At 52.6% G+C, this 17982-nt stretch overlaps 1 protein-coding gene across 2 annotated transcripts; it reads right to left on the bottom strand.

Moving 5' to 3' along the window:
• Positions 1-344: 344 nt before the first annotated feature.
• Positions 345-14843, bottom strand: SPMAP2 (sperm microtubule associated protein 2). Of its 2 annotated transcripts, XM_073803621.1 has the most exons (7): positions 14546-14843; positions 13553-13669; positions 12795-12856; positions 12103-12172; positions 10444-10561; positions 7893-8052; positions 345-630 (listed from the first exon to the last, which is right to left on the bottom strand). In XM_073803621.1, exons 1-7 carry the CDS (start codon positions 14767-14769, stop codon positions 392-394), a joined length of 990 nt encoding a protein of 329 aa, XP_073659722.1. In that variant the 5' UTR covers positions 14770-14843; the 3' UTR covers positions 345-391. The 2 variants fall into 2 exon arrangements, with proteins under 2 accessions (XP_073659722.1, XP_073659723.1); XM_073803622.1 differs by lacking the exons at positions 12103-12172; positions 12795-12856.
• Positions 14844-17982: the final 3139 nt, after the last annotated feature.

Here is a 17982-nt window from a genome sequence, read left to right as displayed (position 1 = left end):
GACAGTCCCCCCGTCGGGTCACTGCAAAGATCATCATCATGCAGCAGGCATCAGCTGGTTTCTTACGGAGGTCACTGAGTTTGAGGGGCTGTGGACGCCCAGGATGCGGCTGGATAAGCAAGTTGGGACAGAAGTGGTTCAGAGGGAAAATTCTGACGTGGGAGAGCGTGGAGTCTGCCACTCGAGGGGCTGGCGACGCCAGGGGAACGTGACTGGGGAAAAAGGGCTGTAGGATTGCAGGTTAGATGCAAACATAAACATTATTATTACTGTCTCCTCCGGGCCCCCGCTGCCCTCCCGGCTCCAGGCCAAAGTGATCAGAGCCACACACATGGTCAAGCTGCACTTGGGTGTTTACTGGGAAAGGGCTGAGGGGCCAGACCTGGGCTGCTCATGCTTTTTTGGTGATGCTCTTGGGGGTGGCAAGCTCTTGCAGGCGAGGGGACGCACGAGCCACCAGGGAGGCTGGAGAGATGCGGTAGGGGTCGTAGTCCTCGTTCAGGTCCCTCCGCACTTTGGGTTTGGCCAGGGAGACGATGCGGGGACTGGCCACCGCCTTCTTGGTGGCCTCCAGCACCTCCCAGCGTGCGTCTCGGTCAGAAACACACTTGTCCGACTGGGGCTTGGGCACTGGAGAGGGCGGGAGAAGGGGGTGGTGTCAGAAGCCGGAGCCTGGGGCATGCAGCCACCACCACCCCCGCCTCGCCCCGCAGAGATCAGCCTTCTGGGTCAGAGCTCCCAAGTTTAATGGCCTGTCTGTCAACAGATGATGGATAAATAAACACGTCCCTCCACACATGGGAGCATCACTCAGCCATGAAAAGGGGTGAAGCCCTGACACTCGCTACCGCATGGATGGACCTTGAGGACACGATGCAGTGGGAGAAGCCAGACACAGAAGGACACACGGTGTGTGATTCCATTGATGGGAAACGTCCAGAACAGGCCAGTCCACAGACAGAGAGTGGGTTCCTGGTTGTCAGGGGCTTGGGGAGGGGATGGGGGTGACTGCTCATGGGGACGGGGCTTCACTTTTGGGGGGATGGAGTGTTCTAAAATCGACTGTGTGGGACATAAGAGAACAGACTTGTCGTTGCCAAGGGGGAGGTGGAGAGGGGGAGGGATGGATTGGAAGTTTGGGATTAGCAGATGCAAACTATTATATATAGGATGGATAAACAGCAAGGTCTTACTATAGAGCACAGGGAACTATATTCAATATCCTGTGATAAACCATAATGGAAAAGAATATGAAAACGAATATATATATGTGTATAACTGAGTCATTTGGTGTACAGCAGAAATTAACAACACTGTAAATCAGCTATACTTGAATAAAAAATAAATTTAAAAAAATATATACGATTTTTAAATGACATAAATAATATAAAATAAAATTGATTGTGGTGGTGGGTGCACAGCTCTGTGAACATACTGGAAACTATTGAATTGTGCACTGTGAAAGGGTGAACTGTAAAGAAAAAATATTTCAAATGGCCATGGGTCCCAGATGGGGGACGCAGAGGGAGCAGAAAAAGGTACCCTGGGGGCTGGGGGTGAGGAAGGGGCTCAGGCAGCCCCAGCTGGGCCCTCTCCACAGGGCCCCACCAGCCACATGGGATCAGTACCCGATATGGGCTGGACTTTTATCGTTGTTTAATTTTAATAAAATCTGTTCATTGACTTAAATCAATGGACGGATTGGCTTTCATTCCACTTTAGTCGTGGACAGACAGCTCTCAGAGCAGACCTGTGGCTCAGCCAGCCCCCTCCGTTCACCTGCCGGGACCCCCGGCCCTTCTCCTGCTCAGCCCCCTTCGCCACCTCTCCGCCACCCCTTCCTCCACGGTGGGAGCCACGGGGCATGGCCTGCATGGGGACCAGGAGAGAGGTGACCGCTGGTGGCCACCGGTGACCACTGCCTTAACTTTGGGCCCCTCGGTTTTGAGGGCTGCCTTTCCAAACTCCTCTTTGCTCCAACACCCTGCAATCGCAAAAGGGCCCTCCCCCTAGTCAGCAGACAACCCACAGCTCGGGGGAGAGGCCCTCGGTGAAAAGAAGGGGGGCCCTTCCACCAGCCTCAGGCTGGACTACAACTCCTGGGCAGGTGACATGTGCTGGGGCCCCCAAAAGGGAGGGGCTGGGGGACCTCGGGAGGACCTGCCCAGAGCCCACCTTTCTGGGAGTCCTCAGGGAGACTCAGGGGCATTCCCTTTGTTGTAACATCTGGGCTCCGAAAATCTTCTGGTCACAGCCTGAGAGTGTGACTGGTCCACGGCCACACAGTACCCACAAATGCAAAACGGCATGGACCAGTGCCCACCCCACGTGGCCCCTGCACTGCATGTATCCTCACTTCACTTCTTAAATGCTGGTCACAACCATCAGTGGGTGGAAGTCTGTGGTTTGAAAAACACAGCCCTACACCAGTTTTATCCATACACACACGGATGTGCATTGATATGTGCTCCTGAAGCCTGGATGAATATACACACGTGTGTAGGTACAAATGTACATGTGCTTATTATATTCCAGACATGTGTGTTCATGCATATGTGTGTGAGACAAGATGGTTTGAGAGAGAAGTGCGTGTGTATTTGTGTTTCTGTTCATTTAACCAGTCATAACAAATTCAACAAATACTTTAACAAATATTAAGGGAACAGACGAATGAATGAATAAACAAACAAACAAAAGATCCCACAAGCAAGCTCAAAAGAAAAAAGACTGGGAAGAAGTTATTTTGCAACGTGCTCGACATAGGGTGAGTGATCATCTTATATAAAGAGCTGCTGCAAATCAATAACCACCTCCCCCACAAAAAAAAAAGGAAACAGGAAACGGAGAAAATAGGACACAGCAGATTATACCAAAACAGCCAATCAAGCTCTCTGGTGACCACGTGCCAGGAGCCGGGGATACACAGCGAATTTTCCTAAGCCTCTGACTACCTTTGGGTGGCAAGATTCCTTTCTTCATGCTCTTCTGCATTTTTCAAACTCTCTACAATTAGTGCATTTTACTTTTGTTGTGGGGGAACCAGGTATGTCCTTTGTTTTAAAGGACAGGAAGAGGCCCAGAATGCAGCCCGCATTTCCACAGAGCTGGAACTCCTGGCTCGGGGTCTCTTCCCTCCACCGTCACTGAACTGCCCCGGAGCCCGAGGGGAGGGCGGCCTCACTGAGGTTGCCGGCTCTGGAGGGCCCCCAGCAGCCGAAGCCGCGACAGTTCTGGGGACTGCGGGCCGGACCAGAGGGCAGACAGCAGAAGCAAGAAGAACTACAATCCTGCAGCCTGTGGAACAAAAACCACATTCACAGAAAGATAGACAAGATGAAAAGGCAGAGGGCTATGTACCAGATGAAGGAACAAGATAAAACCCCAGAAAAACAACTAAATGGAGTAGAGATAGACAACCTTCCAGAAAAAGAATTCAGAATAATGATAGTGAAGATGATCCAGGACCTCAGAAAAAGAATGGAGGCAAAGATTGAGAAGACGCAAGAAATGTTTAACAAAGACCTGGAAGAATTAAAGAACAAACAAACAGAGATGAACAATACAATAACTGAAATGAAAACTACACTAGAAGGAATCAATAGCAGAATAACTGAGGCAGAAGAACGGATAAGTGACCTGGAAGACAGAATGGTGGAATTCACTGCTGCGGAACAGAATAAAGAAAAAAGAATGAAAAGAAATGAAGACAGCCTAAGAGACCTCTGGGGCAACATTAAACGCAACAACATTCGCATTATAGGGGTCCCAGAAGGAGAAGAGAGAGAGAAAGGACCAGAGAAAATATTTGAAGAGATTATAGTCGAAAACTTCCCTAACATGCGAAAGGAAATAGCCACCCAAGTCCAGGAAGCACAGCGAGTCCCATACAGGAAAAATCCAAGGAGAAACATGCCGAGACACACAGGAATCAAGCTGGCAAAAATTAAAGACAAAGAAAAATTATTGAAAGCAGCAAGGGAAAAATGACAACATACAAGGGAATCCCCATAAGGTTAACAGCTGATTTCTCAGCAGAAACTCTACAAGACAGAGGGAGTGGCATAATATACTTAAAGTGATGAAAGGGAAGAACCTACAACCAAGATTACTCTACCCAGCAAGGATCTCATTCAGATTCGATGGAGAAATCAAAAGCTTTACAGACAAGCAAAAGCTAAGAGAATTCAGCACCACCAAACCAGCTCTACAACAAATGCTAAAGGAACTTCTCTAAGTGGGAAACACAAGAGAAGCAAAGGACCTCCAAAAACAAACCCAAAACAATTAAGAAAATGGTCATAGGAACATACATATCGATAATTACCTTAAACGTGAATGGATTAAATGCTCCAACCAAAAGACACAGGCTTGCTGAATAGATACAAAAACATAACCCATACATATGCTGTCTACAAGAGACCCACTTCAGACCTAGGGACACATACAGACTGAAAGCAAGGGGATGGAAAAAGATACTCCATGCAAATGGAAATCAAAAGAAAGCTGGAGTAGCAATACTCATATCAGATAAAATAGACTTTAAAATAAGAATGTTACAAGAGACAAGGAAGGACACTACATAATGATCAAGGGATCAATCCAAGAAGATATAACAGTTATAAATATATATGCACCCAACATAGGAGCATCTCAATACATAAGGCAACTGCTAACAGCTCTAAAAGAGGAAATCGACAGTAACACACTAATAGTGGGGGACTTTAACACCTCACTTACACCAATGGACAGATCATCCAAAATGAAAATAAATAAGGAAACAGAAGCTTTAAATGACACAATAGACCAGATAGATTTAATTGATATTTATAGGACATTCCATCCAAAAACAGCAGATTACACTTTCTTCTCAAGTGCGCATGGATAGATCACATCTTGGATCACAAATCAAGCCTCAGTAAATTTAAGAAAATTGAAATCATATCAAGCATCTTTTCTGACCACAACAGTATGACATTAGAAATCAATTACAGGGGAAAAAAACATTAAAAACACAAACACATGGAAGCTAAACAATACGTTACTAAATAACCAAGAGATCACTGAAGAAATCAAAGAGGAAATCAAAACATACCTAGAGACAAATGACAATGAAAACACGATGATCCAAAACCTATGGAATGCAGCAAAAGCAGTTCTAAGAGGGAAGTTTATAGTTATAGAAGCCTACCTCAAGAAACAAGAAAAATCTCAAATAAACAATCTAACCTTAAACCTAAAGGAACTAGAGAAAGAAGAACAAACAAAACCCAAAGTTAGCAGAAGGAAAGAAGTCATAAAGATCAGAGCAGAAATAAATGAAATAGAAACAAAGAAAACAATAGCAAAGATCAATAAAACTAAAAGCTGGTTCTTTGAGAAGATAAACAAAATTGATAAATCTTTACCCAGACTCATCAAGAAAAAGAGGGAGAGGACTCAAATCAATAGAATTAGAAATGAAAAAGAAGTTACAACGGACACCGCAGAAATACAAAGCATCCTAAGAGACTACTACAAGCAACGTTATGCCTATAAAATGGACAACCTGGAAGAAATAGACAAATTCTTAGAAAGGTATAACCTTCCAAGTCTGAACCAGGAAAAAATAGAAAATATGAACTGACCAATCACAAGGAATGAAATTGAAACTGTGATTAAAAATCTGCCAACAAACAAAAGCCCAGGACCAGATGGCTTCACAGGCGAATTCTATCAAACATTTAGAGAAGAGCTAACACCCATCCTTCTCAAACTCTTCCAAAAAATTGCAGAGGAAGGAACACTCCCAAACTCATTCTATGAGGCCACCATCACCCTGATATCAAAACCAAAGATACTACAAAAAAAGAAAATTACAGACCAATATCACTGATGAATATAGATGCAAAAATCCTCAACAAAATACTAACAAACAGAATCCGACAACACTTTAAAAGGACGATACACCATGATCAAGTGGGATTTATCCCAGGGGTGCAAGGATTCTTCAATATATGCAAATCAATCACTGTGATACACCACATTAACAAATTGAAGAAGAAAAATCATATGATCATCTCAATAGATAGAGAAAAAGCTGTTGACAAAATTCAACACCCATTTATGATAAAAACTCTCCAGAAAGTGGGCATAGAGGGAACCTACCTCAACATAATAAAGGCCATATATGACAAACCCACAGCCAACATCGTTCTCAATGGTGAAAAGCATTTCCTCTAAGATCAGGAACAAGACAAGGATGTCCACTCTCACCACTATTATTCAACATAGTTTTGGAAGTCCTAGCCAAGGCAGTCAGAGAAGAAAAAGAAATAAAAGGAATACAAATTGGAAAAGAAGTAAAACTCCCTGTTTGCAGATGACATGACACTATACCTAGAGAATCCTAAAGATGCTACCAGAAAACTACTAGAGCTAATCAATGAATTTGGTAAAGTTACAGGATACAAAATTAATGCACAGAAATCTCTTGCATTCCTATACACTAATGATGAAAACTCTGAAAGAGAAATTAAGGAAACACTCCCATTTACCATTGCAACAAAAAGAATAAAATACCTAGGAATAAACCTACGTAGGGAGACAAAAGACCTGTATGCAGAAAACTATAAGACACTGATGAAAGAAAGTAAAGATGATACCAACAGGGCACTTCCCTGGTGGCACAGTGGTTGAGAATCTGCCTGCCAATGCAGGGGACACGGGTTCGAGCCCTGGTCTGGGAAGATCCCACATGCCACGGAGCGGCTGGGCCCGTGAGCCATGGCCGCTGAGCCTGTGTGTCTGGAGCCTGTGCTCCACAACGGGAGAGGCCACAACAGTGAGAGGCCCGCGTACCACACACACACAAAAAAAAGACGCACGCGGGCTTCCCTGGTGTCGCAGTGGTTGAGAGTCCACCTGCCGATGCAGGGGACGCGGGTTCGTGCCCCGGTCCGGGAAGATACCACATGCCGCGGAGCGGCTGGGCCCGTGAGCCATGGGGCCGCTAAGCTTGCGTGTCCGGAGCCTGTGCTCCACAACGGGAGAGGCCACAACAGTGAGAGGCCCGCGTACCGCAAAAAAAAAAAAAAAAAAAGACGCACGCAACCCAATGTTCACTGCAGCACTATTTACAATAGCCAGGTCATGTAAGCAACCTAAATGCCCATTGACAGACTAATGGATAAAGAAGTTGTGGTACATATTTACAATGGACTATTACTCAGCCATAAAAAGGAATGAAATTGGGTCATTTGTTGAGACGTGGATGGATCTAGAGACTGTCATACAGAGTGAAGTAGGTCAGAAAGAGAAAAACAAATATCGTATATTAATGCAGGTATGTGGAACCTAGAAAAATGGTACAGATGAACCGTTTTGCAGGGCAGGAGTTGAGACACAGATGTAGAGAACAAACGTACGGACACCAAAGGGGAAAGCCGTGGGGGATGTGTGTGTGCTGAATTGGACGATCGGGATTGACATGTATACACTGATGTGTATAAAATGGATGACTAATAAGAACCTGCTGTATAAAAAAATAAATAAAATAAAGGACAGGAGGAGAGTCAGGCCAACACCATGTAAAGAGCCCTTGTGCCCCAGCTTGGTTCTTTTGGCCCTGGCCCTGCACCCCAAGTTTCCCTTCTGCACCCACTTGCTGTGCTGGGAGACCCACAAACCGCCCCCCCCCCACCCAGAGGGAGCGATTCCCTCTGCCAGCCCCCAGGGAGGCCATGCAGGCCACAGATGAACTGCCCACAGGGATCTGGACAGCTGGTCTGCAGTGCAGGTGGAGCTAGGGAAGCACAAAACTGGCAGAAGCAGGTCCAAGTTGACTGGCTGCCCCCGCCCGCATCCAGTGGGGAAGGCTGCTTCATAAGATGCCGAATCCCTGGGGACCTGCTTACTGGCCAGGTGAAGGAGACGGTTATAGTCTGACACGTGTGGCTTGGGTTTTGGCATGGGGTCCCACTCTTCCCGCAGGGCGGCTGGAGCCCTGGGCTTTGCCAGCTGGATGATCCTCAGACTGGGGGTGGCCATCCGGGCTGCCCTGGACACTTGGGACACCTAGAAACAGAATTAGAGGGGAAGGAGTAAAGCAGCCCATGATTCCTCATGGCCCCTGGTTCAGAAAGACCCTGAAGGCAACACTGAAAGACAAAAGACTGACTGGGAAGAAGTTAGTTTGCAGTGTGTTCAGCAAAGGATTAGTAGTAGCCATCATAAATAAAGAGCTTCTCTAAATCAATAACATGAAAAATCAATAGGAAACTGAATTAATCATGCAGGAAAGTAAACCCAAAGGATCAATAATCCTCTCTGTGTGCCAGGGAAATGTAAATTAAAACAGCCAACTATCACTCCATGCCAACAAATTTGGCAAAAGTGAAAAAGTCTGGCGTTATCAAGCCCTGGCAGGAAGGTGGGAGGAGAGAGATCCCGATACGTGGTTGGTAGGAGGGTGAATTGTACAAGCACTTGGTGTGTGTGTAACATTCAATGTTTTACAAAAGCTCTCTGCTGGGTGCACTTTGGGTAGGAGACTGCCCAGAGGCAGAGGATTGGCTGTAATGTTCTCTAGGGAGACTGAGAGATGAGTCCCTTTCCTCCTGAAAGTGTCCTGCTGAGAAATCACAGACACTACTCTTGTCAAAGACGTCCTGGCGCTTACAATTTCACGCCCCTCTCAACCACCCCCTCTGTCCCCTCTCCTTTCTTCCCCTCCTTCTCTGCCCACCCGGACGGCCCCCACAGCTCAGGTCACCAGATGAGGCGGTTGAGTCAGCCTGCGGTCCTGCCCTCAAGGGGCCCCCCGTCTGCAGGGGTGACAGGCAGGGAAACAGTCACTTATCCATGCATTCGAAGAATATCGACGACCGCTTCGTGCCCTGCTCGGGGCAAGGCCAGCTCTGCAGTAAGGCCACAGCAGACACGGACACATGTCCTCAGGGAGCTCACGTTTAAGGGAAGGATGACAGCCCATCCAGAGCACATGTGAAAGGGGCTGGGAAGGAGCAAGAAGGGGTGTCGGATGGGGGCCCCACCAGCCTGGGCAGGAACATGCCCAGCTGCACATGCCAAAGCCCAGGGGCTTGTTGAGGGACCTGCATTTAGTCCAACAGGGGGCACATGGGGTAGTAGGGATGGAGAAGGCCCCATCCTGCTGGTTTTCACGGGGCACTGGGGAGCCACAGAGGGTGTTGGAGCACAGAAGGACTCGAAGGCTAAACTGGCAAAGGCAAGGCACGGTCCGGGAAAACAGCAGGTACGTCTCCAGGTAAGAGGTGGGGCCAGACCCTCCCCCGGATGCCGATCCAACCAAACTGACTGCTGAAGCTTTTTTTTTTTTTTTTGCGGTACGCGGGCCTCTCACTGTTGTGGCCTCTCCCATTGTGGAGCACAGGCTCCGGACGCACAGGATCAGCGGCCATGGCTCACGGGCCCAGCCGCTCTGCGGCATGTGGGATCTTCCCAGACCGGGGCACGAACCCGTGTCCCCTGCAACGGCAGGCGGACTCCCAACCACTGCGCCACCAGGGAAGCCCTGAAGCCTTTTTTTGAGACAACTGGGGAAACGGAACATGGACTGGGTATTTGGACACTAAGGTATTATTGTTAAATTCTTTCAGTGGGATCTTGTTGTTAGGGGTTTTAAACTACCCTCGCCTGTTAGAAATCCACATGAAGAGTTTCTGGGAGAAGCAGTGTGTTGTCTGCATTTAGTTGTAAAAGTGTCCAAGTTGGGGTTCTGTCAAACAACCGCATGAAAAGACACGGATCCAACGCACATTAAACCACAAGGCCGTCCCACCGCACACCTGACGGGGCGGCCGGCCGTAAAGGAATAAACGGACAAACCAGCAAATGGACACATGGTGCCAGACGGGGCGGCCACTGTGGGAGCAGGTGGTCAGTCTCTGATAAAGTCGGACAGGCCTCCTGGCCAGGACCCCGCTTCTGGGTGTTGACCCTGGAGATACGGCAACGTATCCCACAGAGACCCAGATTCTCACGGCAGCCGTGTGTGCGGGAACCAAAACCCAGAAACAAGCACGTGTCCTTCGGTGGGTGCGAGACGCCCCCACGGCGGCCCCTCCCAGGGGAGCGGGACTCCGTGCTGCTAGCCCAGGGCGGGGCGGCGCGCAGGTTGCCGGAGGGTAGCTGCGGGAGTCGGGCCTGAGCCGGGGCGGGGGGGGGCCTCAACTGGAGGAGAACTCCGCTGTCACCTCTGAACCGCCGTTGTCCGGCCACCCTGCTCCGGCTCCCCTCCGAGCTGAGGGCGGTCCCTGCACTGCCTTCAAGGCCCGGGGCAGGAAAGTAACGCCTTTTCTTGAACAAAGCCCGGTGACTCCCGATGGTTCAGGGAAGCAGTCACACGTCTGTTGCCTCTTGTCCTTCCGGAGCCGCTGAGCCCCCCGGCGGGGAGCTGGGGAGCTCCAGGGGGAGAAGGGCACCCACCTCAGACATGTGTATACTCCAGATGTTACTCCGGACCTTCGGGGTGGCAAGTTCCCGCAGGCGGTCAGACGCTTGGTACTCCAAGGTGGACCGGGGAATGGGCCAGATGGGGGTGGTCCTAAGGGAGAGTCAGGCCTGAGACCCTAACCCACCGCCCGGGGCCATGTCTGTGTGCTTGTGTATATACGATTCCTCTCTGACTCTGGGGCTCAGGGAGAGCCTGGTGCAGTGCAGGGTTTTCAAAATACCTCCAAGAGGAGTTCCTAAAAGAATCCCTAACAGAGCCCCCTATTCTCAAGGATGGAGCGACCCTCTCCCTGGTAGTCCCCTCCCAGCCGTCTCCCCTACTCCCACCATCAGGCTGGGGCCAGGAGGTGGATCGAAGGGATGAAAGTCAGCCCTGCCACCACCCCACCTCCTAAAATCGGGTCTCGGCTCCGCCTCCGCCCCAGAAACAGCCGTATTTCACTGAGCTGAGGCAGACTCTTATTTTCACATCTCTGAGGCTGGAATGCAGTGGATAAATGCTGTCAGCCCGACCAGAAGGCCCGGGGCCATCCATGACTGGCTGTGCTCCATGAGGCGGTTTACACAGAGGTCACCCCAGATTACAGGTCGCACAGAGTCATTCCAGATTACAGATCACACAGAGGTCACCCCCCAGATTACAGATCACACAGAGGTCACCCCCCAGATTACAGGCCGCACAGAGGTCACCCCAGATTACAGATCACAGAAGTCACCCCCCAGATTACAGGCCGCACAGAGGTCACCCCCCAGATTACAGGCCACACAGAGGTCATGCCCCAGATTACAGGTCACACAGAGGTCACCCCAGATTACAGGTCACACAGAGGTCATTCCAGATCACAGATCACACAGAGGTCACCCCCCAGATTACAGGTCACACAGAGGTCACCCCAGATTACAAGACACACAGAGGTCACCCCCCCAGATTACAGATCACACAGAGGTCACCCCAGATTACAGATCACACAGAGGTCATTCAGATTACAGATCACACAGAGGTCACCCCAGATTACAGATGACAGAGGCCACCCCAGATTACAGGTCACACAGAGGTCACCCTCCCAAATTACAGATCACACAGAGGTCACCCTGCAGATTACAGATCACAGAGGCCACCCCAGATTACAGATCACACAGAGGTCACCCTGCAGATTACAGATCGCAGAGGCCACCCCAGATTACAGGTCACACAGAAATGCCTCCAGATTACGCTCCAACCAGCATTAAGGTGAGAAGTTGTGGTCACAATGACGGCCACAGAAACGGTGGCTGGAGCCTGTCAACATGGGTGAGTGGGGCTCTCGGGCATGTTTTCCTTTCCACACATGCGTGAGATAGGAAACCAGTCTGTGTCTAATAACACCAGATCCCACATCAGCAAGGGCGGAAGGCGCAAGAACTGAGACAGAATCCTGCCAGGAGGCAGGCGCCTAAAACCATCAGTCTCACAACCGCCAGCTGCCCAGAGCGAAACCAGCACCTGCCCTGCAGCCCTGAGAGCCTCCTGCGTCCTGTCTGGGCTTCAAAGGCTCACTGCCTGGCCGGCGTGAATGGGTCTCCTGGTCCCAGGACCTGGACCCTCCCCTGCAAGCCCCGAGGAAAAGGGGTCCCTGCCCGGCCGCCCCCTACCTGTTGTTGTTGTAATACTCTGAGTAGAACCTCTTAGGTCGGGCCAGCTCCGCCAACCGGCGGGACACCTCTGCACAAAAGGGGAAACAGCTCCCTGGAAACCTGCCCCTCCCCGAGGGCTTCCCTCCTCCTGAATCCAGCTTCACACAGGGACAGCTCACAGCAGACACCCTCACCAGGGGACCGCGGGGCACACAGGGGTAGGGGGGAAAGGGGGCTCAGGCTCCTCTGCAGGACGGGCCTGGGCTCCAGGGGCCTCCGTGCTCACTGCAGGGGATTCTAAACCCAAGAGAGAACTCACCCTGAGCGGCTCTCCAGAAATGAGTTTTCTAGTACTGACCCCACTTTGACTGAGATGCAAACTGTGATTTCCCCTGGAGAGCTTGCCCCCCACCCCTCCCCCACCAGGACCAGCCCCCAGCTTGGGGACAGACTCCAGAGAGGAGACCCCTGGAAGACTGGGGGTGGAGGCGCTCCTGGGAGATGGGGGAGGGGCAGTCCCGCAGGGACCCCTGGGAGGGTTGGGCTGGGAGGCCCCTCGGTCTCCCCAAACAGAGCCAGGTGCAGGTCACGGTGAGATGGGGGTGACCCGGCCGCAGGCGCCTGGCCAGCCCCCCTCTCCCTGATGCCCCCCCCCACCCCCCGCGGAGAAGGAGTTAGGGTTAGAGTTAGGGTTAGGCAGGTCAACCTACTGGGCACCGTGATGGTGAGGGTGGTATCCTCAAGAAACCTCTCTGTCCAGTACACAGATGGCCTGGAACACACCCAGTGGGGCTCAGCGTGAGGGAAGCCAGGGTCCCAGCGGTCTGCGCCCCATTCAGCAGCAGAACTCAGGGCACCCCATAACACAGACAGCGGGGAGAGGGGCAGCTGGAGGGCGAGGGAGGGAGAGCTTCCAGGGGGAAGAAAGGAGAGAGTAAGTAGATGGGCAGCAGAGGCAGGTCAGAGAGGGACACACGGACGCGGGAGAAAAGTCTTAGAAGCACAGAGAGTGTAGGTTATTCTGAGCAACGCTGGTGCTCAGAGAAGGAGGGAGCTGGAAAAAAACAGGCGCAACTGAGAAGCGGCCCGGCGTCTAGGAGCAGACCCATCTCAAGCCGGGGGCTGGGTCCAGAGCTCCAGGTAGAGCTGGGAATCCTGGGGCGGGGCCCCCAGTGCAGAGTCCTTCCCCCAGCCCTATCCCAGGAGAGGAAGGGTGGTTCCGGTGAAGGCCCCCCTTCCCAACGATGTGGGCAGCGGAGCGGGCGGGACTCACCAGTAGACACAGAACTGCAGGTTCCTCATGTGGGGGGAGATCTAGGCGTAGCCCCTGCAGCAGCACCCCATCCTGCGAGAGACAGGGCCCCGCCCGCCTCTGCGCAGGGACCCGCTTGTTCGGCCGGTACCCAGAGGCTGCCGAGGGCACCGTGCCCCTCTCAGACCCCCCCATCCAGGCCGCCCAACACCTCACCTGTCTTTCAAGACTTGCCAGTTGGTCTTGGGTTTCACCAACTCCAACAGCCGCCTCTTCTTCCTCCTCTCCCAGCCCACGGAGGTGCCAGGGGTCCTCTGGGAGGTGGACAGCCGGCTGAGGGAAGGTGGACGCTGAGGCCAGAGCCCTTGCTCCCCCGGCGGGGTAGAACCATCCTTGTGCTCTCGCCCCGCCCTCTGGAGGAGAGCCCTGGCACCATGAAGACCTGATCTGAAATCCTAGCTTTGCCACCAGCCAGTGCCCTCGGTTCCCTCCTTTGTGAAATGGAACAGAAACCTGCTCCCGCCTGCAGGGCCACAGAGGGGATGCTGAGCCATGGACAGTGCCCCCAGGAAGCCCCCAGAGCACCAAGACATCCAGTCTCCTGTCCCAGCTTGGACCCCTCCCCGAGCCCCGCCTATGCGCAGCGCCGCCCTCTACGCGGCACACGTCCCCTGCCCCACCGGCCACATCACACAGCACCCTGTGCGCTCATCACACGAGCTCCGTCACTGTGCCAGGAGGGCAAAGGCCCCTCTGCAGTGCCTGAGGGGACGCGTGCTTACCCAGGACCAGGAGGCGAGGGGTTCCAGCCGAGGAACCCATGCACACACTAGGGCACGGGGTCCCTCCCTAGAGTGAGCACCCGCGGTTTTCCGGGTGTCCTCCTGGCCACCGAAAGCGTTTCTGGCAATGTATGGTACTTGCATTGGTTTCAGCTTTGGGGGTTGGGAGACTCTCCCCCATTTCTTTTTCTTTCTGTCGGATGGAGGGCTCACGACCTCTCAACTCTGCCACCTCCAAAGCTGGCGTTTGCGTAGGGTTTTCCACGACGACCCCCCTGCCACCTGGACAGGGGCCGTTTGCCGCCTTCCTCCTCAGAGCAGCGAGGTGCTGACAACTTCACCCCTAGAGTGAGCACCCAGGCCAGTGCAGCCACGCCCAGGGCCACCCCCGCCCACCCCAGCCTGGGCGCCCGCTTCTCCTGCCCACCTCATCTCAGGCACGCCCTCCTCCGCGTCTTTCTCCAGAACCCTCTCCAGCTCCGCGAAGGCCTCCTCCGGGTTCTGGGCGTCCACGAATTCTTCCCCAGTCACCTCCTCAGGGGGAGTTTGGGGTCCCTGGACCCTGGGCCCTCGGTTCTCATACGTGGGGCCCTGGAGGCCCAGGGTGCCGTCATCCTGCCCCCTTTCTGGCTGGTCCTTGGCCTCTGACATGCGGTGGCTGTACAGCGAGCTTTACTGGTGGTCCCCCATGTGCTGGGCCCTTCCCAGCCCTGCAGCTTTGCTCTTGTTGTCTGTGGTCACCTGGCAACAGGAGCACGGCCCGCCCACATTCTCAGCCTACATTCCATGCCCACGCATCTGAGGCGGTGGGCACCCCTCGTGGGGCCGCCCACCCCTCCAACCTCAGCCTGCCCGCTCCCCTCCTGCCGCTCTGCTTTCCTGCTCCCTAAACATGAACCTACCTCAGGGCCTTTGCACTTGTCTGTGCCTCTGCCCGCACACATCCTGGGGGCTCCTCCTCGGGAAGGCAGCCCCATTCCTGGGTCTCCCTGCATCTCGGCACTGATTTGACTTCTCCATGGTGTTTGGCACAGCCTTGTAGCAAGTCGCCCTCCCAGGCCAGGGGCCGTGAGTGCCCCATTCACTGGTGTCCCGGGGCCTGGGAGGGCTCTCGGGGAAGGGCTGCTGAGTGAGCAGTTACCCTGGGAACAGGGCTCGGTGCTGGGGCACACACCCAGCTCCACCCTACGTTTCTTCTTAGTAAAGGACTTGTTTGTGTTCACATGGGGGAGTCAGTGCTGGGTGTGACAGTTCACCAGGGGTCCCACCTCTGCCCCGGGACTGGCTCAGGAATGGGACCTGAGAGGAGGTCTGCAGGGGCTTTGAGGGATGGTGTCGTCTCTCGAGACGGGAAGAAGAGACCCTGTGTCTTCTTCTTGGTTATTGCTGGGACTGTGTGTGATGTCTAGAGCACAGGCAGTCATCTTGCTACCAGACACAAGTCCACGTGGCCGACGCACAGGGAGGCCAAGCAAACCGTCACATCAGAGTTCGGAGCAGAGAAAGGTTTATCAGAGGGTCGAGCAAGGAGCTGAACTTCCCGAAGGGTTTCAGCAAAGCCTTTTTGAAGGCAAGGTGTGGGAGGGGCGTGGTAGGTTGTTGCAGGCTTTGTGGTGCTGGAATCCTTTGTTCTTGAAGATGGTCATGATGTTCCTGTAAACCTCCAGCAAGACAAATGTTATTCTCCGTCCTGCACTTTTTATCTCCCTATGAATGGGCTCTTAAAGGTCAGAGCCCTGAGACAAGGGCTGTCCTGTATATTTCAGGCTACAGGCAACATTCTTGCACAAAACGTGCAGAGCCAGCATGACTAAGCACAGGCAACAGGGCACAAAGGTTAAAGCAAAACAGCTCTAACGTGGAGTCAGATTTGTTCTTCCCTGTTCCATCGGGACCATGAGACCTGCTAGTCTAAGGACGTGAGCTGAAAGATCATCGACTTGGCGACCCCGGAGCCTTCTGTGTCTGGGCTTCCTGTTCCTTGACACGAATAGTTCTCCGAAGGCTGAGTAGTTGTAGGTGGGCTTTCTGTTCCCCGCAGCCACAAGCGCCCTGATACATACCCTTCCAGCCCCAGCATCTCGTGAGAGGTAACTTCAGCGATAGCTGGTGTCCAAAATAGGCTGTCTCGCATGGTCAGAAGAAGGTGATCATGGGAATTCCCTGGTGGTCCAGTGGTTAGGACTCAGCGCTTTCACTGTCAGGGCCTGGGTTCGATCCTTAGTCAGGGAGCTAAGGTCCTGCAAGCCATGCGGCCAAAAAAAAGAAGAAAAAAAAAGTGAGAAAGTGATTGTTAGGATAGTTGCTTGGTCCTCACCGCCCCAACTCCCCCCCCCCCATCCCGGGATCTAGCCTTTGGGAAACCCCCTCAGGGCATCACAGGACCACATCCCCCAAACCCTCTGTGTGGTTGTGCCCTGTGCATCATTTAAGACCCCCGTGCCCCTGATGCTTTGCCCCTGGGTGTGGCCTTGCCATCCCCTCTGTGCGGGTCCCAGACAGGAAGGCCTTAGAGAGCGTCTGGTCCAATCTGGGAGATCCTCGAGAAATCCCATCGTTGTGAAGTGTCCTAAACCCTCACCTGGCACGCAGTGACTCACAAAAAGATAAGTTCCACGTTGTTGCCACCAGAGAGATCCGTCATCACTGCAAAGTCCCATACAAAATCTTTGTTCAAAAGTGAAACCGCTTATAAAAAACAAGGTCCTGTATATAAAATAGATAACTAGGAAGGACCTAATATATAGCACAGGGGGAACTGCACTCAACACTCTGTAATAAGCTATACGGGAAAAGAATCTCAAAAAGAGTGGATATGTGTATATGTATAACTGAGTCACTTTGCTGTACAGCAGAAACTAACACAACACTGTAAATCAACTAGACTCCGATAAAAATCTTTTTAAGAAGACACTAAAACAATCAAGGCCACTTAGCTACGAGATGGCTCACTAGACCCACTTCCGGCGAGCTGCGACCACGTCTGCCATCCTGCACGAGGGAGCCCATCGGGCAGTGCATTTGTCCCCATGACAACCCCAGGAGAGGGGACTGGTCACAGCCCGGGGTGCAGACTGGGCACCGGGCTCCAGGGAGGCTGAGACGTGGCCTCCCCCACCCACAGTCACATAGGAGGGGCAGGGTGTGGCTTCACCGTAGCCCCACATCCCTCTTTCCAGCCAGGCGCTCATATGGGGTCAGGAGAGGGCGTTCCAGGGGCCAGAGCTCTGCCAGCCCTTGAAGGAGAGCCAGGGTCCATTTCTGCTGCTCAGTTAAGTAAAGAAGCAAGGAAGATCACAGTCCAGGAGCTGAGAGTCACTGGGCAGAAAATGAAGGGGCACTAGCACAGGCTGACGGGCCATTTGGAACTTGGATGGAAAGAGAACAGGGGCAGCAGCTGGGAGACATCTCACTGCAGGTGCTGGGCCCGGGGCACGCAGACAGCAGAAAATAAGACGGGATCCCTCTGAATTCCTCTTCTACTGCTGCCTACGAATCACCACAAACTTAGAGGCTCAAACGGGAGGGATGTAACATCTGACAGTTCTGGAGGTCAGATGTCCAAGATGGGTCTCACTGGGTGGGGCTGGCTCACTCCTGAGGCTCCAGAGGACCAGTCCCCTGCCCCCTTGGGGGTCGGCAGAGTTCGGTTCCTCGCAGTACCGGGACTGGGTCCCTGTTTCCTCCTGGCTGTCAACGGAGGGCTGCTCACGGCATCTAGACTCCCCCTCATGTCTCAGCCCAGACCCCTTCCTCCATATTCAAGACAAGGCCTGTCTCTTCATGTTTAGACTCTCTTCTCACTTCTCTGACCACAGCCGGGAGAGGGTCTCAGCTTTTAAGGACCCACAGGATTAAGTTCTG

This window comes from Tursiops truncatus, chromosome 3 (assembly GCF_011762595.2).
Source record: "Tursiops truncatus isolate mTurTru1 chromosome 3, mTurTru1.mat.Y, whole genome shotgun sequence".
Taxonomy (NCBI): domain Eukaryota; kingdom Metazoa; phylum Chordata; class Mammalia; order Artiodactyla; family Delphinidae; genus Tursiops; species Tursiops truncatus.
Note: the sequence above shows the minus strand (reverse complement) of the source record. Positions and strands in the feature narration are given on the sequence as shown.

What these genes read in the sequence shown, in the direction of transcription:
- SPMAP2 (XM_073803621.1), bottom strand. Translation starts at nt 14,769, where the DNA reads ATGTCAGAGGCCAAGGACCAGCCAGAAAGGGGGCAGGATGACGGCACC. An exon ending in GAGGGCGTGCCTGAGATGAG is followed by an intron (nt 13,670 to 14,545) that starts GTGGGCAGGAGA and finishes ACCTTCCCTCAG; the next exon opens with CCGGCTGTCCACCTCCCAGA. An exon ending in CCTCACCATCACGGTGCCCA is followed by an intron (nt 12,173 to 12,794) that starts GTAGGTTGACCT and finishes CCTTTTGTGCAG; the next exon opens with AGGTGTCCCGCCGGTTGGCG.